General features: G+C 37.3%; 1 protein-coding gene across 2 annotated transcripts in view; it reads left to right on the top strand.

The window, feature by feature from the left end:
* The window catches only part of VAV3 (vav guanine nucleotide exchange factor 3), a 161,637-nt gene that overhangs the window by 61,835 nt on the left and 73,852 nt on the right, over positions 1–25,950 (top strand). Inside the window, exons 4-15 of one of the 2 annotated variants that reach the window (XM_065675230.1) lie at positions 565–630; positions 3,414–3,522; positions 7,376–7,468; positions 7,561–7,629; positions 11,998–12,101; positions 14,094–14,193; positions 15,118–15,213; positions 16,846–16,914; positions 19,393–19,479; positions 19,934–20,019; positions 20,400–20,532; positions 20,864–20,973. In XM_065675230.1, coding sequence (XP_065531302.1) covers positions 565–630; positions 3,414–3,522; positions 7,376–7,468; positions 7,561–7,629; positions 11,998–12,101; positions 14,094–14,193; positions 15,118–15,213; positions 16,846–16,914; positions 19,393–19,479; positions 19,934–20,019; positions 20,400–20,532; positions 20,864–20,973 — 1,122 coding nt within the window. The remainder of the gene's footprint in view (positions 1–564; positions 631–3,413; positions 3,523–7,375; positions 7,469–7,560; positions 7,630–11,997; positions 12,102–14,093; positions 14,194–15,117; positions 15,214–16,845; positions 16,915–19,392; positions 19,480–19,933; positions 20,020–20,399; positions 20,533–20,863; positions 20,974–25,950) is intronic. The other variant, XM_065675231.1, reaches the window with a different exon arrangement.

Here is a 25,950-nt window from a genome sequence, read left to right as displayed (position 1 = left end):
GCTGATGCAGTGCTGACGTATGTAAGTAGAAATGGGCTTTCTCTTCCTTCTGTCTTCTAAAAATCAGTGGAGCGGCCAAGTTTGTGAGATTCATATCTTCAGAAAGAAACCAACGTATCCCAACCAAACCTAACCTTGTGAATTGTATTTGTGGGATGTGGGAGAACGTGAAGGACTTGATGCTTTGGTGTTCTCCATCTTTTTGAATGGTTTGATTTGGCAATCTTATTATATGTGAATGAACCAATGGTTTTTAAAATGGACAAAATTCCCTAGTCAGTCCTGTAATACATGTCCTGTGCTAAAAAGAGTAACTAATATTCTAGTTGAAAAACTGACAATGATGTGTATTAGTGATGCTTTACAACACTACTGTCTAGTTTCTTTTTTTAATTTACATTAAGTATTAATTCATATATATGTCTAAAAACACATATACTGTTAATCAGAGAGGGAGAGGAACATACAACTACATTAACATACATCAATCTGTGTGGAAAGTTTAGAAACCAAGCAAGACTAGACTAGTGCTGTATATAATTCATGCTATATTTCTTTTTATAGGCCATTCCCTACAGAAGAAAGTGTTGATGACGAAGATATCTACAAATGTCTTCCTGATTTAATAGAGTATGTTGTAAATATTTAGTTGAAGATGTTGGCCTTCAGTTGCATGTTATTATCTATATAATGTTATGGAACGCATGGTTTTAATAAGAATGGGATGTTTATTTGATTTTAAAAGATTTTGTTAGCCATTATGCTGACCTGGAACAACAATTAAGGAAGCTTATCTGATTGTAATCCATTTACATATGTAAGGAAGCATGTTTCATTGAGGTGTTGGTAGCAAAGTAGGCAATGAATGTGTTCTTAAATTGCCTGAACTGTAAGAATGCTTTCATAGAATTACAATATGAGTTGTAAGGGACCCAAGGAAATTGTCTAGAACTTGCAAAGAAAATGTATATTGGGATCATAATTCAAGAGGGTTTTTTCCTAAAGTCAATTAAATTCTTTGTATGAGTGTATTTACCACTCTGGGTAAGTGCTTGCAGCGTTATTAATTATTGCCAATTTTCATGTTGGCTTTGAGATACAAGTTAGATAGACATGGACATATTACGTAGTAGAGAATGATAAACTGCAGCTTTATTTTGCAGACAGGGGAGATAAATACATCTGGGCATAAAACTGTTTGGGAGAACTGCTTTTGCATGCTATGGCTAGGATCTCTCAAGACCCATTAGGAATCATGTTGGACTAGACCAGAGATCAGAGCTCACTGTCCCAAAGCTCAACTCACTAGCTCTCACTTGGCTCTACCTTAGCTCTGGCCACATTGTATGTCACTTGCTGTGATGTGATCAAGTAGCTGCTGTTCACGCAGTGGGATTTGTTTCTTTACTGCCTACAAAGAAGGAAAACCCCACCATGGCTGGCACTGCTCAATTTACTGCCTTCCCTGCAGAGTTTATCCTTATCTCCTGCAGTTTACTGGCTGTTTCATAGATAACTGCTTTTTCCTTTGTGTAGGTGAGTGAGTAGAAGGTAGGAGTAATAGACTGCTGACACCTACGTGGGCTAGAGGTGGTGTTCTTATGTCTTAGGTGTATTGTCATTAGCACTGTTTGAAAATAATATTTCTATTAGTCCTTGAATAGGTATACAAATTCAGTGCTGGGAGTCAGTCTTTCATTAAAAAAAAGAAAAGGTAAGAAGTCATACCAAACAAATTGAGATTCATAGTTTTTTTTTGTGTCAAATTACAAATATTAGTCAATGAAATTTGGTAGTTAGATGCTGTCTTATTTGTGGAGGAAGCAATTCAAGAAGTACTCTTTTCAAAAGAAATAGAAGTGTCAGTGAATGATGCAAATGGCCCACATATTTTATTTTCTCTGAATTAGTACAGATTTGACTGGAAGTAATTGTCCCTGAGTTTAAATGGTGTCTTAACACCAAGAATAAATTTAAAGCTTTCTGTCACAAAGAGCTGTAGTAGTTAAATGTTTCAGTCTTTGCCTTTTTGCCAGCTTTTGTTCCCTGGAGCATAGGTGGTAAAGTGCAATGTGTCACTCAAATGCTGGACTAACCTGAAGCACCTGAGCTTTCTAGCTGTCCTGGGGCATGGTATCTGTTGGAAAAGGAAGGGATGTGAGCAATTTGTGTCTTCTGTTGAAACCCCCAAATATATGTTTTTAATCATTCCATCTACTGAAACTTCTAATGCTTGTTTGCTTTATCCTTCTAATGTCCTTGACTTAAAAAGAGCAAAAGAAACAAAATATATTTAATAAGAAATAAAAAGAATCACTTGGCTTTTGTATATAATCCTGATTATAAACGTAGGTTTTTTTGTCTGGCATTTCCAAATAGTCCATGTGGCAACTGTGTTGGTAGCAATTCTAATTAATTTTGCTTTCTTTGAAATCATCAGTCTCTGCCAGTAGAGCTTCTACGTCTTGCTCTTCAGTACTGATGATCTACATATAGAAATGGCTGTCCTTCCTAGGCTGGTGGACAGATCCTCTCTTTGTTTTTTACTCTAAAGTATTTCAGCGTTTTCTTCCAACAGTAAAAATCTCAGTTATCAGCACATCTGATCAAGTTCCTGTATTATGATGGCAGACTACTTTAAATATCTTTTAGAGTTCTTTTGTAGACATACCCTAACAAATGTGGGTGAGAAGAGGTATTGTGCGCTTGGTACTGTCTTAGTGTAAAGTAAGCAAAACTCCAGTAGGACTTACCCTTACGAAGCTGATGTAGAGTTAGGTGCTGACTTTATGCTGAGGTGTTTCTGTTGACTGGATAATAGTAGGACACTTGTGCACACTTTGTTTTGTTGAACTGTCTGATTTTTTTTTTTTTTTTTTTTTTTTAGTTCGAAACGTTGCTTTTTTCATTGTTGGGTAGCTGAAGGTTGCTATGAGGTTATCAAAATAGTTTAATGTATTTTACCCTAGATAATTCCTTTTTTAGGCGGGAGAGAAATACCTACGAATGTCTCACATCCTAGTGCAGTAGGATGCCAGGCAATAAGGAAAGGCAGCTTCTCTTCACTGGATGTGGTGGGGAAACGGATGGAAGAAAGCTGGATGGTATCTTGTGACCAAACTGTCCTCAAAAGCTGCTTTCAGTGCCTGGTTTAGTGTCCATATGATTCTGAATTCATGCAGTCTTCAGTGTTGTGTTGATTTAGTACAGTTACTGGTTTTTTTTTTTTTAAATGTGTTGAAGAAAGAAAATTACTTAATTTCCATAATGAGTTCTTTTCATTAGATAGTTCTGTGGGTTGATCCGTTTGGTTATTGTAGAAATCTTTTCCCCTGAGGAATGGTCCCTTGCAGAGCTGATGGTAATTTACCTGTGCTTCATAGCTTCTTTTTGTTTTGTCTTTTAACTTTCAGTGAAACTGGTGTTGATGAAGATGAAGAGTTGTATGATTGTGTCTATGGAGAAGATGAAGGTGGGGAGGTTTATGAAGACCTAATGAAAGATGAAGCAGCACAGCAACCAGTATGTTTTCCAGTTCCTATCTGTTTTTGAACAATAACACTTATTTTTCAAAGTTAGTCTTTGTGAAATTGTCTCTATATAGCTTTTTTCACTGAAGCTTCGCTCACACTCAGTTTCATCCAGAGCTGTCCTGTTCAGTGCATAATCTCCTGTGTAAGACTTTGCAGTCTGTTTTGGCAAAGGGTTGATTGTTAACTATGGTAATTTTTTGAAAGAAATGTCATTTTTTAAATGAAAGACAACAGCTAATGTGATTTGTATTCTTAGTTTTTATGGCAATTCCCCAGAGTTACCATTATTTTGTCCTTGGGAAGGTTACTGCCTTGTTTTAATCATTATTGTTTTGAGTATAACAGTACTGTTTTCAAGCCTGTTTTTCTTCTAGTACAAAATCTTGCAGGTAATGCATGCAAATCAGTGTTAAGATAAGCAGAAAGCTATGTTAGTTTTTCACATTTTGCATAATTTTATTTACCCTCTAATGTTTAGGTTATTCAGTGAAAGCCAAAAAAGAAAGAGTTAGAAAACCCCACTTTTTTATAACTAAGCAAAGTTGCATTCACTTGCAGGCAGGATGTCTTGGAAAAAGTGAATTGTGGGAAATCTTTATTGTGATCTTGTTTTGAGTTTTTATTTTATACTGAAACTCAAAATACGTTAAGTTTGGGGTTTCACATAATGAGTGTGGGTGGCTTTTTTTTTTCTTCAACTGTAGCAGTTAGTAATCTCTGGCAGTTTGGTAGCATGTAAACTTTCTCTGATTCTTTCCTGTTGTAAATGTCACTCTTGCATATCTGTGTTTTTAGCAAATGATTAATATGGTGATTGAAACTCTCACATTCTAATTTTAGTTGCATCTTAGCCTAGATACTTCAGATTGAACAGACTTGCATTTGTTTCTCATAGAAAATAAATGAAAATTGAAAACATCAGTACAGCAAAATATTTTTCCACAACATGTAATGAATGGAGAGATTACAATTATTTTGCTGTGACAGCTTTCTTGAATGTGGTAATTATTTCTGGTTTGTGATAATTTCCTCTCAGGTTTATAAATACACTGCATGCTAACATGACTATTTTGTGCAGTACTTTGATTTGAACCCTACGTCAGAATTCCTTGTACATGTAAACATTAGCACAGGACAACCTCCAAGTAGATTTTTAGAACCACCAAATACTTTTCAGAGTCTCCAATAGCAGCCAGAATGCTTTGCGTCTCCTCATCTTTGATTTACTGTCATTATTTTCTGAAGTAAGCTGTTGCACTAAATTATCTCTAGCAGTACCTGACCTTCCAAGGCAATTTTTCTTGCTTGTGCTGGTATTCCTACATTATTTCTTATTTCCTCTCTCCTTTTATTTGCTGCACTTAAATTCTGGAAGTTTGTGGTAAAGCTAGGAAATGGATATGTAAATTTCTGCCAAAAGTGCCTCTGTGAATGATTTGTTTGGGTTAGGTGAGCACAAAACTGAAGGGAATTGTTATAAATGGAATTCCAACAATTTGTTTACATTGCTGATTTGAGAGTTGATGAATCATAGAATCATAGAATAGTTAGGGTTGGAAAGGACCTCAAGATCATCTAGTTCCAAACCCCCTGCCATGGGCAGGGACACCTCACACTAAACCATCCCACACAAGGCTTCATCCAACCTGGCCTTGAACACCGCCAGGGATGGAGCACTCACAACCTCTCTGGGCGACCGATTCCAGTGTCTCACCACCCTTACAAGTAAAGAATTTCTTCCTTATATCCAATCTAAACTTCCCCTGTTTAAGTTTTAACCCGTTACCCCTTGTCCTGTCACTACAGTCCCTGATTAAGAGTCCCTCCCCAGCATCCCTATAGGCCCCCTTCAGATACTGGAAGGCTGCTATGAGGTCTCCACGCAGTCTTCTCTTCTCCAGGCTGAACAGCCCCAACTTCCTCAGCCTGTCTTCATACGGGAGGTGCTCCAGTCCCCTGATCATCCTCGTGGCCCTCCTCTGGACTTGTTCCAGCAGTTCCATGTCCTTTTTATGTTGAGGACACCAGAACTGCACACAATACTCCAGGTGAGGTCTCACAAGAGCAGAGTAGAGGGGCAGGATCACCTCCTTCGACCTGCTGGTCACACTACTTTTGATGCAGCCCAGGATACGGTTGGCTTTCTGGGCTGCGAGCGCACACTGAAGCCGGCTCATGTTCATTTTCTCATCGACCAGCACCCCCAAGTCCTTCTCTGCAGGGCCGCTCTGAATCTCTTCTTTGCCCAGTCTGTAGCTGTGCCTGGGATTGCTCCGACCCAGGTGTAGGACCTTGCACTTGTCATGGTTGAACTTCGTAAGGTTGGCATCAGCCCAAGCAAAAACAAACAAAAACAAAACAAAACCAAAACAAAACCCCACTTTTTACAAATTGGTGTGAACTCCTATTGGGTACAACAACTTGGTGCAAATACTGCAAGCACTTTGAACAGTACTGGGCTCACAAAGGTAAAGGTGAAAAATAACGAGAAGCCTGAGTGATGTAAAATTCTAGTATGTTATCAAGATAATAATTAGCTGTAGTTAACCGGGACAGTGCCTGCTTCCCCCTGCCAAGGAATTTGGGAATAAATGATAGATCATGAGATGAGGCTGATCATCAGATGATACTCACAAAGTACATTGCTACTCGTAATGACAGACTGTATTTTTGCAAAATGTTTACTTCTGTCTGCAGCTCTTAAGAATGGCACTTTAATGTTTGATGTGGGCAAATGAAAAACTGTGTTAATAATTATTTCATTCAATAATGAAAATTTGTGTTTTGAAGAGGAATTTCTGAGATAACACAGGACACGGTAGATACGAGTGAGAAGCCATATTCCAGTTGCAGAAGCTGCTTGTAGAGTCACATGGGGATATACAGAGAGAAGGATAAAGGAGATATGTCAAAACAGCAGAAAAAAGTATGAGCAAAAAAAAAGTATGAGAAAGGATGTAGCAGTACTTTGCTTATTAAGCCACTGCTTTTGCATGGAGAAGACATTTTGCGTCGATTATTGCTTTTAATTGTAAGAGCTACCTACTGTGTCTGGTCTCCAAGCTGACCTGTATGTCTCCAGATGTTTTAATCCTTGCTTGACACAGTGCTTGTGTACCTTCTTCCAGGTATTTACTCTTACTTGAAGGCAGATTTGCAAGTTATTGAAGCTGTGACTGTAAATCTGATCTTTGGCAAGAGTGCTTGTAACCTATTTTTAGAGTCCTGTGCTGATAATGATTTCAATTAACTCAGAATCTGGTGATTTACATGGAAATATCCCAGGATCTCATTGAAGACCCACGCATACATATGTAAGAGCTGAACTTAGAGGTCAATGAACTTCCTGACTGAAGGACATATATTGTGTCTGAAGAGAAAGCTCCCCTTGAGAACCACAAGGGAAAACTGTAAACAAATGCAAGGATTAGACTGAATCCAATATTTATGGCATTGAACGTTACTTAGATGATGTAGTGCCATTAAGTTTAATGGAATTATTAACTGCTGAGTATTTTAAGTAAGATTTTTCAGTCTGGATGTAAATTAAATGTGATTTTGTATTTCTAGCTTCCAAAGCACATGCAGAGAGTTCAGTGTTTTATGTCTAAGCATGAACTGTTCATAATATTCCTTTAATGCTGAATTTTAGTAAAACTCTTAAAGTCATCAGCTCATTTCACATTAAAATAATCTTGGTTATTGCTGTCATATTTGGAGGCTGCAGTACTGAGAATTTCAGGAAGCAGTTATCCTAATTGCTTAATTCTAAACAAATAAATACATTTGTTATCCATTAGGTGCCTGTTAATGACTTAAACTTGACTCTCTTGTAATTGCAGAAATATACTGAAAATGACATAAGAAGCTGTTGCCTTGCTGAAATAAAGCAAACTGAAGAGAAATACACTGAAACTCTGGAATCTATAGAGAAGGTAAGATGCTACTTATAGAATTTTAACTTATGTATTTTTATAACAGTCTAGAAAATGTGTCATAGTTGATATATAAAAACTTTTTCTTGCAGTTTTTCATGGTGCCACTGAAAAGGTTTCTGTCTGCATCAGAGTTTGATACTGTTTTCATCAATATTCCTGTAAGTAATTGCATGTTTAATGGATTTGGTACATTTGTGTTGTACATTACTGCACAAAATTATTGTTTGAAATATGGTGCACAATGTATTTATGTAGATATTAAGGTAGTTGATAAAAAAAGAATATACATGCTATTTTTTTATTCTTGACTGAAAACAGAAAGGTTTCTGTGATTATTAGTTTGTTCCATCTATTTTTGGCCTAAAAATAATAGTATGACAATTTACATGTATTTTTAGTTGGTGTAAATATTCAGTAGCTGTCTTTATTTGGCTTCAGAGAAACACATCAGACATGGTCTGAAGCCTCTCTCAACAGACAAATGAAAAGATCTTCTTTTATGAGGCACACTGTAAAGAAAGAGTCCCTAGAGTGTGGCCATATTGCTCTTGCTATTAAAGTTTTCACTCTGAATCTCAGTTGCTGTAATTCCTTTCTATTTAAGTATTAGTCCAAAATATTGCCAGATATCACTAACCTAACTTGACCTTACTTCTTGAAGTATGTCAGCTGCCTGTAAAGATCTCTTTGCTTTTGAAAACGTATTTATATTCTGTCCTACATAAATGTTTCTTATTCTTTGCAAATAAGGCCATGATGTGCCCTACATAAGTTACTGTAAACCTCTTTCCTAAGCCTCTGTGGGCCCAGGCTTGTTGACTTAGGTCCATTGAAAGACCTAAAGCCAGCCAATGTCAAACACTGCACAGGGGCATAAAAAGGGCTTATGCACTTCAAGCACAAACTCGGGGGTTGGCCTGGTCACTACTCATTAAAGAAATGTAGGGGGATCAGGTAAGAGGAGTAAACAGAACAAGACCTGTTTGTTTGAAAGTAGGAAGTCACGTTATAAATTATGTCCGTTGTTTTACTTTGCTTTTCTCTATCAGCAGTCAGTATTCTGCTGTCACGAGATGGTGCTTATCTCTGATTCCAGTAATACTTCATAGACATCTAAAAACAGTGAAAGAAAGACAGAATTCACCTAAGCTAAAAATATGTGCAAAAGCTTTGTCTGCTCAGACCTTGTCTCTGCAGCAATTCCTCAGCAGGAAGGCTGGAGGGCAGTGGAAGCTTGTTTTAGACTAAAACCAGCTGTTACACAGATCTCTGCAGCAAACTGTGACATGGAAAGCAAGTGCAGTGTTCTCAGAATAGGATGAATTTGTCTTTGTTAAAGGGTTTTGGTGAAGGATCAGTGCTTAGGGTGATGCTATATTCACTATATAGACAGAGCTAGGTTTTTTTTCCCTAGTAGCTGGTACAGTGCTGTGTTTTGGTTTTAGTCTGAATAATATTGACAACACACCTATGTTTTAGTTGTTGCTAAGTAGTGCTTACCCTAATTCAATGACTTTCCAGTGTCCCATGTTCTGCCAGTGGGGGATAAAGGGGGATATTTATTCCCCCATCATCATATCTTCTTAGTAATAATGGTAATAAAAATTACCTTTTATTTCATTTATTAAACTGTTCTTATCCCAACATGTTGGTTTTTGCCTTTTTGCCTATTCTCTTCTCCATCCCACTGAGGAGGGGTGGGGGAGTGGGTAAGCAGCTGTGTGGTACTTACTTGCCAGTTGGGCTCAAACCGTGACAGATGTTAATATCAGTTAAATTTAAAGCTTGACTTTGAATTGGAAACAGAAGCTCAAAAAGACATCTTGTCTCCTTAGCGTTAAGCTGTTTTTCAAGGATGTTTCTTACTTGAGTCTGTGTGTTTCTGAGAAAATGTGCTTCTGTCATATATTAGTAGGGAAACATTTCTATGTTAATACCTCTGCTGCAATTTAAGATTCTGAGGATATGGCCATACAGTTGCTAGCAGCTGAATTTGATCTGTTTTAAGTTTTTGCTCCCTCACCTCTGATGAGTGAAGCTCACAACTCAGTATTGTGTATTATTTTTGTAGTATATCATTTACTGCATGAAACCAGCTGTTGTGGATGAAGCAACACAGTTTGCTCTTAAGAGAGAAGTAGCAATATGTTTATTGATATAAAACAGCAATTTAACGAAGTTTGATAGCTAATAGGACAGTGATTTAACAACATTTTATGGCAAGGTACATTTGTTTTACTGCAGCTAGGGCAGGGTAAGACAGAAATGTCAGGGAGACTCTCACATTGAGTCACAAGGTTTGAAAAGGACCCTCTGGTGTGTTAAACTTCTCAGCGGGTAGTTTAGGTGTATCTGGATCCAGACTTAGTCCCAGACTTGGTCAACACTTTATGTCTAATGGATTATAAATGCAAAAATCAATCCTTTATATGAGCTAAGATTTCAAAGTTAAGTATGCTATTATTCATTTACCAATAATCTGTTGTGGTAAGGAATCTCTCAACCTTGAAGAGTAGCATTGAGAGGCATCCTAGCTCAGGCGGAGATCCTGGCGTGCTGCCCACTGCCATGCACGAGAGCTCAATAGGCCCTGGGCTGCCCACTATTTATGGAGTAAGATAGTTGACTCATAGCCACATTTGCATGCTGACTACAGAAGTTAGTTTTTTTTCCAAACTCGGCTTGAGTTGGAACTGGACCAGGACTATGGTTAGGGGGCATGCATGTTGCTCAGATTAGCCCTTGGCTATTTTCTTATCTTCCTCTCCTGAATCCACTTCAGGTTGGATTCAGCCAACAGACAACTCCACCACCCACCACACTGGTGGTTCTCACTTGGACAGAGATATGGGAAATAAAGGCCAGGCTGGAGGAGCAGAGCACCCTGCCACACCAGCTTAATCATTGAATCATAGAATGGTTTGGGTTGGAAGGGGCCTTAAAGATCATCTAGGTCCAACTACCCTGCTATGGGCAAGGGTACCTTCCACTAGACCAAGTTGCTCAAAGCCCTGTCCAACCTGACCTGGACCACTTCCAGTTATGGCATCCATATCTTCTCTCGGCAACCTGCTCCAGTGTCTTCACCACCCACACAGTAAAGAATTTCTTCCTAATATATAAACTAGATCTACCCTGTTTAAAGTTTAAAACCATTCCCCTAATCCTATCACTACAGGCCCTTATAAAAAGTCCCTCTCCAGTATTCTTGTAGGACCTGTTTACGTCCTGAAAGTCTGTTAATAAGTTGTTTCTGGAGCCTTCTTTTCTCCATGATGAACAACCCTAACTCTCTCAGCCTGTCTTTATAGGAGAGGTGCTTCAGCCCTCTGATTATCTATGTGGTCCTCATGTGGATTTGCTTATGCTGGGGGCCCTGGAGCTGGGATGCAGTGTTCCAGATGGGGTCTCACAAGTGCAGAATTGAGAGTGGGGAATCTCCTTTCTCAACCTGCTGGTCATGCTGTCTTTTGATACAGCCCAGTATATGTCTGGCTTTCTGGGCTGCAAGCACTCAATACCAGCTCGTGTTAACCTTCTTGCTGACCAGCACACGCAAGTCTCTCTTCTCAGGGGTGCTTGGGATTGCCTTCACCTAGGTTCAGGACCTTGCACTTGGCCTTGTTGAACTTCAAGATTTGCATGGGCCCATGTCAAAGGCCATCTAAATGGCATCCCTTCACTTCAGCATGTTGACCATGCCATGCTGGCAAACTTGCTGATGGCGCACTCAATCCCACTGTCCATGTTGATGGCAAAGAAATTAAACAATGCCAGTCCCAACACTATTTTCAAATCTATCTTCAATGTATCTTTTTTTTGTTGTTTGTTTTTGGTTTTGATTGGTTTTTTTTGGGTGGTTTTTTTTTTGTTTGTTTTGTTTTGTTAGTAGTCTGTGCACAGCTTAGAGTTCTTGATTTCCAAACATTTTAACTTGTTTTGAGTTAATTTCTAGTGAATCCTCTGGCAGTATCTATATGGCATTAAGGCTGATGTAATTTTCCTTAGTTGCTTACTGATTTTTGTATGATAGTGAACAGACAAGGTGAGTTGCAACTGTACTCTGAGAGCAAATCTTTCTCCAATAGCTGTGCCTTTCTGTCAGCCATTAGTTGCCTGCTGAATTAGGAAACTCATTATGATTGCAGTTAATACTAGAAAATCAGTAATTGACCAATGTAATGTACAAAACTAATTTTTCACAGCTCAGGGATGTGAATCATTACTTTATCTTGTCACTAAAGCATTTACTTCACTTGCTTAATTTGAAAATTATTATAAAATGAAGATGAATTAACAGTGCATGTTCTAAGCTAGAATAAATTAGTCTCTAATAGGTAGTTCTTGGAGTTGAGTTTTTCTTGTTGCATGATAGGGAAGTTGTGGCAAACCAGGTTGTACTCAAATTACCTGTTTTTCAATTTATTGAAATGAGTGGATCTAACATTAAATAATTCATTTTTGTATTCAGAGCTTTAAGTTCTGTTTTCAAAAACATTTTCTTCTCCCCATTTACTTTTTTTAAGGATTTGGTGAAAATCCACAGGAACCTAACACAGGACATCAATGATTCCATTGTAAACAAAAATGATCAGAACCTATATCAAATTTTTATTAACTACAAAGAAAGGTGAGATTTATGCACTCTTATTAATAGTGATAATTTATGCTCAATTAGATATTTTACCTTTTTTTTTGATAAAGACTTTTGAAACTGGGCTGTATTTTATGTCAGTATAATTATTAAGCTAGTATTTGTTGTTTTGAGCCTGAAAGTCAAAATGTAACCAATTGCTGTATGAGCTCTCTCTCTTCTTATGCTCAGTTTTGGCAATATTGTTACATAGGCAGGTAACAGCTATATTTTTAACAAAAATAGCTTATTCTGTGTAACATTTTTTCATGCAAAAAATCCTGGGTGTTTTATAGCATGTCCCAGTTTTGTTTAACAGTTAAAATGTTACAAAAATGGAAGAAGGGTCAAAGTAAGGCAAGGATATATATTAAGGCTAATCCAGGTTAAGTAGAAAACAGAAGTAGGCATAATCTGGAAAAACAGAAAGCAGAAGGGACTGCAGAAAAGAAAGAAGAGACTAGGGACTTAGCCTACCCTGCAGTCAAAGGTGTGACAGTAAAGCTAATATTCTACCTTCAAACTGAAAACCAGCCAAGCTAGTAACGGGGTAACTGTGGCAGCATGCCATGTCCTGTAGGCTAATTGCTGGTTTTTTTACTCACCTTTTTGGATTTGTTTTTTCCTGCCAGCATTGAACAGCTTTTGGACTGTATAGATGAACTTACTTGCCTGTGGCATATATATGTGGTGGAAAACACTTGTACTGTGGGCTACAGTGTTGACCTACCTTGAAGTAACCCTTGCGTTATGGTTAAAAATCAGTTTCTTCTGGGACTGGAGCAGGAAAGACCTGTGGGAACAAATTGGGTTTGCTCAGGGGTGATGAGGAAGGAGGATTGTTGCAGTAATAATATTCTTGTGAGAAACTGGACAGCAGCAACCAGAAAACATTAGAGTTGTTTTCTAAGCATGGAGGGTGTCCCAGGCTGCCCACAAACAGTCTTGCCTTCAGAGACCCTCTGTCTAGTTTTTATGTTGGAGCAGGACATACTTATTTCCCAGGCTGCTAGACTTTCTGCTTCTGTAGGAGGGAATTAGGGGACAAGAAGTTGTTCTGGAAAATGCTTATCTTTCAAAACTAGTTCTGAAATGTGTGCTAAAAGGGGGATAAAGGACACTGAGAGGAAACTTAAATGAAACAGAAGGAGGTATACTTAGTGTCTTAACCACGTAGTGATTAAAGTAATCAGAAGTGGTAAGTGTTGAATCACTTTAATCACTTCAACTGTGAAAAAAGAATGAGGGGAAAAGACTGGTAAAGATTAGGTGAGAGGAAAAGGAATCTAGGAGATCCCTGTGGAAGGCTCACAAGAGCCACCCAAAAAAGGATTTTAAGCATACAGAAGGAATAGCCTCAAGAAATGTAAGAAGAGATTAAAGGAAACAGCACTCTTTGCAATGGGACTAGTAGAAAGAAGCACTCCAAAGAGGGACAAGAAACTTCTGTTTTAAACCCAAGCTCCTTCAAGAAGCATTGCTGCCCTTGAAAACTATCGAACATTTCTTGAGTTTTTGCACACTACTGTTTTGATCTGAGGGCTTCTGGTAGAAACTGTTGGAGATGGATCAGTTTGGGCAACCTGTAAGTTCTTTAATGGATATCTGTAACAAATCCTCTTGAGTCAGTGTTACAGAATTTATACATCACAACCTTGAAAATCTGGTGTTCTAAATATTGAATACTGTTGTTCAGTTAAACAGCAGTTATGCTCCTTTTTAATGAGTCCTTTCATATTCACATACGTATATAAATATTAAAGGATGTTGCAATGCTTTTACAGCATTTTGAAGGCAGATAAGAATTGTATTCTTCTAATTATCCTTCATGCTGCTCATTGAAGTCTATGGCTAAATCCTATCCTGGGTTATTTAGGCACTGCTCCTTGTGAAAGGACGATTGTTTCCAATGTATTTGTGAAAAAAAAAAATTATTGTTCTTACATATTGAAATGTTTCTCTTATTCTTTATCTCTTGCTTTGGTTTAGATTGGTTATTTATGGACAGTACTGCAGTCAAGTGGAGATAGCAATATCATGCTTAGACAACATCTCTAAGACCAAAGAAGATGTTAAATTGAAGTTAGAGGTATTAGTATTAACATGTATATATACGTATATATAAAAAGCATGTGTTTCTATGAATATGCCTCACTTTCATCCAAGTAAAAACTTTAGGATAAAAAACTAGCTTAACTGAAACTTGAATGTGTCCTTTTAATTTTTATGGAGCCCCTAATCAAATGAATATGTGAACTCTTGCAGTACATGTCCTGGCACAGAAGTGAAAGTTTTGCCCCTGACATCGATAGGGCTAGGTTGTCCTTTTCTTATTTTTTTTTTTTTGGTGAGTGGGGTGGGAAGTGATCATCAGCGATACCCTTCTGTTCATCATGATAATATCTCAGCTGAGAACACAGGCTCTAGGCTAAATAAGCCCTGGTCCCACAGCCTCAGAGGGCTTGCTATCTGGCATGACCCCTTTTCAGGCAGAGCTGTTCCTTAGCTGGTCAGCCCTGAGGAGGGTTAGTGTGTCCCTAGGTAGTACACAACAGATGGACTTTGCCTTCACCTTGTTGCCTTAACATGAGGATCGTGTTGGACATGCCCTGAAGAGTGTCTCCTGCACCTCTAATCTGATGGTGGCTGAAGACTTGCTGTGGTTGTCCTGTCTTTTCCTGCAGATCATTGCTAAAGATTGCTGTCAATGACTTGGGTGAAGGGATAGAGTGTACCCTCAGCAAGTTGTTGTCTTTGTGATGTTTATTGTACTATTTCTCGTGCTGTTGAAATATCTAAGAACAAGTGTCCAGGTCCAGTCTTTTTTTTTTTTTTTTTTTGTTTTTGCTTAGCTCTTACTGCCATATCAACGGTTTCCTTTATTTTGTTGATATTCTTTATATCAAGATTAATATAGTTGTTTGGCCCATACGTCATGGATTTTTCTTATGTCTTGCATGAATATTTTTTTTTCTAACTTTCTGGTCTTGTTCTTTCTTCTTCTTTGAACTAGGAATGTTCAAAGAGGGCCAATAATGGGAAATTTACATTACGGGATCTTTTAGTGGTTCCAATGCAGAGAGTGCTAAAATACCACCTGCTGCTCCAGGTATTTTATTTTTGAAATTGAAGGGGCTGAGTATCATCAGTGGATTGTAACTTTATCAAAGGTTTTTATCAGAGGAAGGCGATTCACATTTCCACAGATTCGAGGCTAATTAGTTGCAAAATAAAATCCAGTTAAGTGTGGGTTTTCTTTCAAAGATCATTCCTCAGAGCTGAAGCGTATCTGGGAAAAAAGAATCAACCACAACTTTTTCCTCAGTATCTGAATCTTTCATTCTTGGTATGTTTAACACGGTTAGTAGTACCAAAGTATAATCATGGTACTTTGAAATGTGAACCATCACCCCCAGAAAGAGGAAGCTGGGCCATACTTACAACATGCTTTTAAGATGCTTCTTTGCTGTCATGAATTACAATAAAGCCATACTTAGTTTGAAATGCTTCTTGTTATAACCCACAAAGCATCAGCTTTCGCTGTTAGTTCTGTAATAAGGGTGGAGAGTCTTATAAATTTAATTTGATAGCTGTGCCAGGAGACTCATTAGTTCAGCTGCAAAGAAATATATTACTTTATTATAGTGTCAACCCTGCTGATGCTTGTAAAATGTCATTTTAAAAAGATCTACTACTTGTATGTGAAGCATAATTTTGACTGCAGAGCAACATGCATTATGTAATATTAAATTTTTTGAATTATTTTTATGAGTCATCAATATTTTGATCAGTGGAAAATTGGAAAAAACAAAATGAATGGTACAGTTGCTTTTTAAAGAGAGCTGAGTCATGATTTTATAATCAGCCTGTATATTTGAAAAGATGATAATACAGTATGCCACTAGGCTCTGTGTGAAACTATTGTACGTTGTACAAGAAAAAATATTTTAATGGACTTTGAAAGAAAAAATCAGTAAATTATTAATATTGTAATATGAAGTATAAATAGTTATTTCTGCATTTCCTATGATTTTAGCAAGTTATGTTTATTGAAAAGTTTAATTCTCTTCTCAAAGTATAAAGAAGAAATAGCCCATTTCCCGAAGAGGTTACTTCTTCACTTCATGAAAACTAGAACAGACCCTTTATTTTCCGTATGGGAAGTGGCTAGAAAAATTCTTTAAACGTTTACATTTGATTTAAATATGTCTTCTGAGGCAGCATGTCAGCTGAGTCAGGTATAATGAGACAGTGACTTCTTTTAAGTAGTGCACTGTTTAGCAGAGATTTTATTACCAGTGTACATCCCTTTCTGCAGAAAAGGGCTTGCTGTGAAATGGGATGATATACAGTACAGTAATGTGCAAATGAACTCAAGTGTTTACCTGTGATTTCAACACACACTTACATCAGTGATTTGGCAAGTTTTAAGTGCCAGACTGACCAAATTAGCTTCTAATGATGGTTCATTAGCAGCTAAAGTCAGTGTTTAAGCTATACAGCTGTCATTCTTTAACACTTGTCAGTTACCAGTTTGCAGTGGTCCCCAGTCAGTTCTAAGCTGCTCACTATGGGGATGAAATATGTGAATAGGGGGATCACTATGGGGGTGAATATGTGAATTCTTAGGCTGTATTTTATGTTTTTGGCCTTCTTTTTTATTTTTTATTTGGGTGGGGATGAATAATGACAATGTCAATTTATAAACTGACAGTGAGTGAAAAGTTTTAACTGTTCACAGGAGCTTGTAAAGCACACTACTGATCCCATGGAGAAGGCAAATCTAAAACTGGCACTTGATGCAATGAAGGTGGGTATTCATGGCAACTAAGTATTTGTTGGCAGTTAAAATATTAGAACTGTTTCTTGGAGGTGATAATGTTTTTCACAGCAGATGAAGTATGTTTTCACAGGTCACAATGAGCTATGTAAGTGTATCAGGGTAAGTATATAGTTGAGGGCTTTGCCTCGAGTCTTGAAACAAGCTCAGTAGTTTAATGAAGTGGAGTGTTTATAAAATGGAACTTCTTAAGTACATCATTTTGCTGTCATTTTTGTGATGAAAAACAGGTGTTCTAATAATGGGTCTCGCTTCCAAAATTTAGGCTTATTTCTATCACTTGTAAGTCAATTCTAATCAAGGCCAGTAGTCTCCCAATGAGATGAAGACAGTTATCTTTCTTCACAAGTTTTTTGTTTTTTTTTTTTTCTGTCCTCTTAATATGACCTCTGTAGCTTTACTTTTGGAAGCAGTAGTGTCTGGAGATAGAGTATCTGTTGCTGTATATTTGTACAAACAGATGCTTTATAGAAGAGGTGTTCTGCCTTACATATAAGGTAATATGTGTTCTTCTGCACAGCTTCAAAAATGAAGCGCAGTTCTGCTGCAGTTTGCTTCACTGCACAAACTGTGACATTCTTGTGCTGTATTGTGATTTTTTATTTTTTTTTCCCTATCTTTTGTGGGGTAAAGAAGTCAACATGACATAGGTCATATTTCCTGTTGTAATGTGTATGGTCAACAGAAGATGCTGAAGTCAGACTAAGTTAGTTTTGGGTCACATAGTTGTCTTGTGTTATGCGATTGTCTGTCTTGAATGCCTGGAATACAGATCAACCCACTAATGAGATTTTTGGCTCTCATTTTTTGTCATCCGCTTTCGTGCAGTGAAGGCAGAGCATGCCATGACAATAGTCTCTCAGGGAGAGATGCCTGAAATGGGATGGCACACTGTTGCTTCCACCTAGTGGCAAGCCATGCACCCTGGCTGCCGCTAATTGGCTAGGAAAATAACCCTGTTTCTTATTTACTCCTGCCCCCCTTTTTCTTTCCCGGTTTGCTTCATTGTTTTTGGTGGCAGTTGGACTGCAAATAAAAAAACAGTTAAGAAATCTCTTTGCCAGAGTGGCTGTGGCAATTATGCGCTGGCAGGCAGACCATAACCATCCAATCAACCCAACACCCCACCTCCCTCCACAACCCAAATACCCCTGCTATCTGAAGGTATGAGCATCTCTCCTTAAGGGTGCAGCATTGCTTCCCTCCTGATTTAGTATATCCTTCTAGTAGATATAACTGTGCAACATTGGTATGTTGCTTCTAAAAACCCTGGTGTGTCTGCTTGAAAATAAAAATGTCTTTGGAAAAACTGGCAGCTAAGTGGTACTGCTCCCAAAGAAAGAAAATTCTCGGAAGGCTTATGCTGTCAGATTTCCTTTAGCAGCAAGAAAAGAGGTTATTTAATTTCTATGGTAACTCTTTAAAGACTGATGTGAATCTGTCCTGCAGAGATTCATTTGGGATGCTTAGCATAATGATTACAGCTATTCTTAGACTTGGATTAAAAATGTCCTAGGAAGATATATCTTTCTTCCACACTCCAAATAAGTGACCACACTGAAGGGGTACTGTAAAAGCAAGTTGTGAGATCAGAATGCCTTTTCCAGCTGCTGCGCTCAGCATCCCTGACCCTACCAATTGTCATTCTTGCTCTTTCCTCATCTCTAGCCATAAACAGAGAAACCCCAGCGCATTGTCACTATTACTCAAACATGTTCAGAGCATTTTACAGGCTTTAGTGAAGTGTGTACAGTACATGTTCTGGTAAAGGGGGCAATAATGATCTCAACCTATGACTTCAGGTAATATATCCCATTAAAAGCCTCTTTAAAAGATCTGATGTGTAATGGCTTCTCTCTGCTGTGCAGCAGTAAGAGCAAGATCCTTCCACTGGGGCAGTAGCTTCTACTCTCATAATATGCAGCCAGGCTTACCGTATGTAATATGATTCGTGTGTGATGTGATATATGCTTATGAGATGGTTTGACCTTACATGGTGCTTTTGAGCTGCCTTACATGTTTTCTACTATATGCTCAATTTACCTTCTGTCTTATTCTCAGATACTGGATGTTGTTAACTCTTTTGGTAGTATGTTGCGTAAATTACGTTTCCATCTTTAATCTTGAAAATAAGACATTAATGAAATTCTGACAAAATCAGGCCTTTTTTATGATTTATCATGTTTTCTTCTTTGTTGCTGCTAAATTTTTGTTTCAATAGGTACGAAGAAAGCTGTAAATAGATTGAAGATGTGCAGAGGCTTTTTTCCTTCTTTATTTAGGCATATATATTGGGGATTCTCAAACATGAAAGATAGATGTTCTTTTAAATGTACTAAATACATATATAATTCAAAAGCAAAATTAGAAACAAAATTGCCAAAATAGTGTATTAAAGTGGCCTGTTATGGAAAAGTTTTTTCCTCTATTTATCTGTTTATGCTTTAGGACTTGGCTCAATATGTAAATGAAGTGAAGAGAGATAATGAAACTCTCCGTGAAATTAGACAGTTTCAACTATCAATAGAGAATCTGGTATGTAGTATTTTTCACTCATATGCAGTTTAGAAATCATTTTTGATCAAATATATTGATGTATTTTCTTCCCCATTTCATATAATATTATAGTGCTCTTGGTAACATTTAAGTATAAATATGCTTTGCTCAATTTAGAAAAAACATGAATATTTAAGTGCAGAGATTGCCATTTTGGGAGTCAGTCTGTAAATAAATATATTTACACAGTTAAAGGTTTGTATTTGTACAGTAATTCAGGTGGTTTTGTGATGGGAGAAGTTTTCCCATTTGAAGACTGAAATGGAATAGACTGATTTTTTTTTTTTTTTAATCTAGTTTAGATGATGGGAAAATACGTTTTCAGGTCCTAAAAGTCCTTTTTTTGAAGTAAAAGTAAGTGATTCGACACTTGAATGTGTCATCATCTTGACACTTTTGCTGTACTGAATTGTGTGTATTACTTCTGTTTCAGAATCATTCCCTCTTACAGTATGGAAGACCTCAAGGTGATGGGGAAATAAGGATAACTACATTAGACAAACGTGCGAGGCAAGACAGGTGATATGACATCTGGTGTTTGCTATTAAAAAGCCTTTAAAGTAACTCTGTTTAGATTTGAGGTCAGCCTAGTGATTCTTCTGAGTACTTTCCATTTCACTGTGTATTCACAGAACCCATCCATTGTTTACCAAGTGAATTTACAAAGTGATTCATGGCAAGTTAGCTATTATGCTAAGGTCTAAGATCACCTAAGTCCCTTGTGAATACTAGATCTCTAGCAAAAGTACTTTGAGTTTGATTTTTTTTTTTTCATTATGCCATAATTTAGTTCTTCACCTTCAAAATTTCAAGTGCCACAGGCAAAGATGTGTAAAATAATGCTTTAGGTATTGGATTTCTGGAGTGGTTTTAACCGTCTTTATATTGAATTTTTATAGGCACATCTTCTTGTTTGATCTAGCTGTAATTGTTTGCAAACGGAGAGGTGATAATTATGAAATGAAGGAAATAATAGATCTTCAGAAATACAAAATTACAAATAACCCCACTACTGATAAAGAAAATAAGAAGGTAAATATTTGTTGCTGGTTCATATAAAAATGTATGTTTTTAGCAGCAGTTTTGTAGGAGTTCAGAATATATACACTATTTATCGTGTTTCAAATGTAAGCTGAAGTGCGAATATTTAGGGATTTAAAATTTATTTGTAATTAAAATATTTGAGTTAGTCATTCCTAAGTGAACACAGTAATGTGGTCTTTCTGTTCCTAAACCAGGGAATTAAGGAACATACAAATCCTTTAGTGGGGTTTTTTTTTTTTTTTTCATTGTTTTATCTTTTCCCTATCTTTCTTTTCCTTTTTTCATAACTGACTTTTGTATTGTAAATCTTTTTATGCAGTGGTCTTACGGCTTCTACCTCATTCATATCCAAGGTGAAAATGGTTTAGAAGTTTATTGTAAAACTAAAGACTTGAAGAAAAAATGGCTTGAACAGTTTCAGATGGCTCTGTAAGTATATTTTTACTAAGGCAGAATCATGCTCATCACCAGTGTAAGGATCTCACTTAAATTATGCTGAACTGCTTTCATGTATAGTTTTTTTAATACAGACTAGTTATCTATTTTATTTGACTTTCTGAAAAATAACTGACTAACATCTTCAGAACAGAATATTTCCCTGAAACTCTTCTTGGGAAAGAAAGAGGGCACTCTAGGCTATGAATTACTTTGCAACTTTGCTGCTAAGACTGTTTTAATAATATTGTCTTAAGCAACCAATTTAGCAATAAATATCTAACTTAATGGTGGCATTTTCCTCTACCATTTTTATTTTGATTAATTAAAATATGGTTTTGAAAGGTGATGCTGATGATTTGGGAGGGTGTCCTGGCATCTTTCCAGATGGCTTGTAACCAGTTTATTGTTCCGTATTTGGATAAAGTTGCTTGGCTTCTTAAATTTAGTTTCAAAACCTCCTTTATATGTTTTCAACTAAAAGAGGAGACTACTTAAGACTTCTTGAAAAGTAAGTTGTTCAGTGTGGCGCTGCAGATTACATTGTTGTTCTGTAGCATGAGCTTTATTTCCATTTCTGATACTTGTCAGGAAGACCTTATTGATTATTGACACCTCAGGTATTCTGATTAAATTCAAAATGCGTGAACAAGGGAATCAGATGACAGGGTGATGCTTGCTTTATGGTTAAACAAAATATTTAGAGCGAGGAGGAGTTAGATATTCCCAATGGAAATGGAGATAGCATTAATAAAAATTGTTTTGGATGTGATTGTAAAGATGTGTGGGTTTGGGAAAAAAGGCTATTATGACCTTATATTGTAGCAGCCTTCCAGTATCTGAAGGGGGGTTAGAGAGATTCTGGGGAGGGACTATTCATTAGGGAATGTAGTGATAGGACAAAGGGGTAATGGGTTAAAACTTAAACAAGGGAAGTTTAGATTGGATATAAGGAAGAAGTTCTTTACTGTAAGGGTGGTGAGGCACTGGAATGGGTTGCCCAGGGAAGTTGTGAATGCTCCATCCCTGGTGGTTGGTGTTCAAGGCCAGGCTGGACACAGAGCCTTGTGTGGGATGGTTTAGTGTGAGGTGTCCATGCCCATGGCAGGGGGGTTGGAACTAGATGATCTTAAGGTCCTTTCCAACCATAACTATCTTATGATTCTATATGAATGAAACTTGCTCATAAACTCTCCCTCTCTATATATGTGTTTTTAAACCATAGTGTGATAGGTGCTAATGATTTAAAAGAAAACAGAAGGGAAGAGAACCTGGCTGGATAGATATCTAAGATGTGTTGGCTAGGGTTCCCATCTTGTTGTTTTTTATTGACAACAAAAAAGGCCTGTGTTTTGGCAAAAATTTTGGGATAGCATAGTAGGGGATGGGAAGAGTTCTTTAAGTGTGTAGAGAGCTGAGTAGTTTGCCTCTTTCTGCCCCTGTGCTCTCCCTGCTGCATTTCCTGTAATGTCAACTTGGATTTATCAGCTTTAGCATTGCATTTATTGATCACTCTGGTCATCCTGTCCCAGTGAACAAAATAGCCAACCAAACAAAACAAAAGTCAGCCGAGGAGGTAAAGAGAGCAGTAGGAAAACTATGATTTTTCCCAGGAGCATATCCTTAGTTCTTCCCAAACATTTTTATGGTTCTGTGCAGGATTCTCCACCCCTGTCACCACTGTATGCATAATGATTGAGTGCAGCTACATAGCCTTACACAGTGTTGGGCACCAGCCAGTGCTCGTGAGCTGTTCTTGAGCATGCCTTAGAGAACAAGGGTTTGCTGCTGCTGCCCTAGGTGAGCAGAGCAAACAGGACCTCAAGTGCTGAGAAATTAATGTTCTCCTTCAGGGTAGATGGAGTTGGTCGTTGAAAATGAGTGGTGGTGTCAGCCTTGACTTGCATGTTCTTGTGAAACCATACCTCTGGTTTAACCTCTTCCTGTGTGATTAAATGCTATAGCACAAAGGCATGGGAGCTGGAGCAGCAGGGTTACTGCAGGTCAGGGCTGAGGTGCAACATGACATAGTGGTGTTATTTTTATTGGGCAATGCTTTTGCTCCCTTATACTTTTATAACCACTAGGATTGAAAACAACAGGGAGCTTTTATGTTTTCTGAAGTTTTTATAGTTTTTCCCCAGATTTGTTACATAGGTTTGACTTCATATTTCCCTCAGCAGCTATTCTGAAACATATCTTGGTGTATGTACGAATAATTACGTGTGCTGAGGCACTAGAGTTTGTATTGGGGAATAAACTAAGTCAAGTATTTTGAACAATTGGTTGGTTGGTTTGATTTGTTGTTTCCATAGGTCTTGGTGTCTGCTGTATAGATTATTTGTGTGTGAATCTACTTTGAAAAGTAGCTGTGATTGAAATTATGCTATTATTCACCATACTCAATTATAATTGCTACATGTATGGGCAGAATACCTCTCATTACTTGAAAATTTTACTGAGACTGCAAAAACAGCCCAGTTCAAGGGGTGAATTGCATTCTTTTTTGACTATCAGAAATAATGATGTTTACTGGGTTCCAGACAGAAATTTTAGTGCATTTTTTGTTGCCTTTGGGATAACAATCTTTATGAAGTCACCTCTGTGCAAGTGATAAGAACATAACAAGAGAACAAATTCATATCTCTTGTTATTTTTAAATGAAGGATTAACCTTGTTGCCACTAGAACAGTCTCATTGGCATAACTCCATTAGTTAGGCTATAATTTTTTCTTTTTGTTTTCCTTTTTTTTTTGGAGCTTAGCTATTGATACCAGTATATGAATAATAGTGGTAGTTATATTGCTGAAAAGGCATCTACTGTTGAGATGCTGATGGTGTTGAGAAGAGATTTTTGTTTCCAGTTGTGGGAACTTTACGTTACTGATGAAATAGGAAATAGAGGGGAAAACTGCTTTGGTGGCTGGACTTGGTTTATGTTTGGAGGGCAGGAATATGTTAGATGGATAATCTTTAGAGGAAGGAAGGATGAAATCCCAGTGCAATTTCCAGAGTGTTGCTTTTCACACCAGGAAATTACTGGTAGAAAACTAGTTTCGCAAATGCGTGAAAATATTCTGCCTGTTCGTCAGCTCTGTTACTGTGGTATATGGCAAGTTGTCTTTTTTTTTTTTTGTGAGGGAGGTTAGGAACGATGGGTAACTTGTCATAAGAAATGGAGTAAATAGTATTTATTCATATGGCAGTTCTGTTGCTACAGTGTGTGCTTGCTGTTTTCCTGAGACTATTGCTTTATTTAGTAAATATATAATATTAAAATACCTCAATTCTTACTTTTCCCAAGAATTTCATGAGGCTTACTGATGAAGCCTTTTCATACTCTACATGCTCAGCAGCAACGATGCTGCAGCTCAGCTGCACTGAATTTGATGCTATTGACCTATTCACAATAATTGCCATAGTTGAGGCTGTGTCACCTCTGATTTCCGTCCTCCTACTCCCTTTTGTGTGTGTGTGTGTGTGTTTTCAAAATTGCTGAGAATTTGGGAGCATTGAATTTTCTAGAGGATGATGAAATGATGTAAGATGCTGGGGAAAAATGGTTAACATTACACTTTAGCTCCTGAAGCTGAAACCGTGACTGAACTCATAAATCTGGTGAATTTGAATTTGAGAGCTTTTTGTAAAGCTAGCAGGCAGAGACCAGTGGAGGGTGTTTCAACAGGAGCTGTCATACCACAAATGGCCGAGTTCTTTCTTGGTGTGCCTGTTCCCTCACTGATGTGAGTGGAAGCTTTGCCTGCACAGGGGAGCGTAACTGCTTATTCCTTTGAAGAGGTGCAGTGTTTAACAGCAACAGTGGTTTATTTGAGTAGTTGCTGATTTGTTCTTGGAATTCTGCTCATAGTAATGGATGAGCCTATAGCTGTATGGGTAAATAAGCACTTCTACAAAAGATAGTAGTAAAAATATTTCACGGTAGTAGACACGGAATGTTTAAATTTAATCTAGCATGTCAAATAACATTATTTTAAATGCAAAATCATTCCATATCCAAGATAGTATTAATAGAAGTGTATAGCCAAATTACTCAACCAAATTAGAGTCATCATGTATTAAGTGAAGTTTGTCAGCAATGTGATAAAGTGCATGGCTTATTTGCTGTAACCAACATTAAAAACCTCAAAAACTGGGAATGTGAGAGACAATTTTGTAAGATCTCTAGAAGCATATCCTGTCTAATCTCTGTTCTCCTGTGTTAAAAATAACCAGAAGAATCAGAAAAAATATGTAATGTTTCATAATATACCTACAAATTACAGAAAATATTTGACACTTTTAATTTAAAAGATAGCATTGACTGGTATTTGCTTCCCCTACCCATTGATACTTTTCCTATTTTAAAAAATGCTTGCTTTTAAAAATAGTTAACATATGGTTCAATAGATCTATGTTAACCATTCTTTATTAAAAGACAAAACTCTTGAAGTTGTTCTCTATTTTATGCATGTATTTACCTCAGTTATATTACTCTGGAACTACTTGGCTCACTAATTATCAGGCTTTATTTCTTATTATGTGGCAACTGCTTTCCTTGTCATTAATGTAATGAATTTAATTCTCTTATTTCTTCATGAGAGGATAGAATAAATGCTGAAAACAACCATGTTGATTATTACTAAACTGTCTCATGTTGACACTAAACATTTGCTTCAGTCCATTAAATATTTCATAGAATCATAGAATACCAGGTTGGAAGGAATATAAAGGACCATCTGGTCCAACCTTTCTAGGCAAAGCATGACCTAGACTAGATGTCCCAGCACCCTGCCCAGCCATATCTTAAGTGTCCAGCCTTGGACACCATTTTCTTGGGGAGATTATTCCAGTGGCTGATTGTTCTCATTGTGAAAAAATTTTGTCTTATGTCTAGTTAGGCTCTCCCCAGGAGTAACTTGTGACCATTACCACTGGTCTTTTCCATGTGAATCCCTGTAAAAAGGGAGGCTC

This window comes from Lathamus discolor, chromosome 3 (genome assembly GCF_037157495.1).
Source record: "Lathamus discolor isolate bLatDis1 chromosome 3, bLatDis1.hap1, whole genome shotgun sequence".
Taxonomy (NCBI): Eukaryota; Metazoa; Chordata; class Aves; order Psittaciformes; family Psittacidae; genus Lathamus; species Lathamus discolor.
Note: the sequence above shows the minus strand (reverse complement) of the source record. Positions and strands in the feature narration are given on the sequence as shown.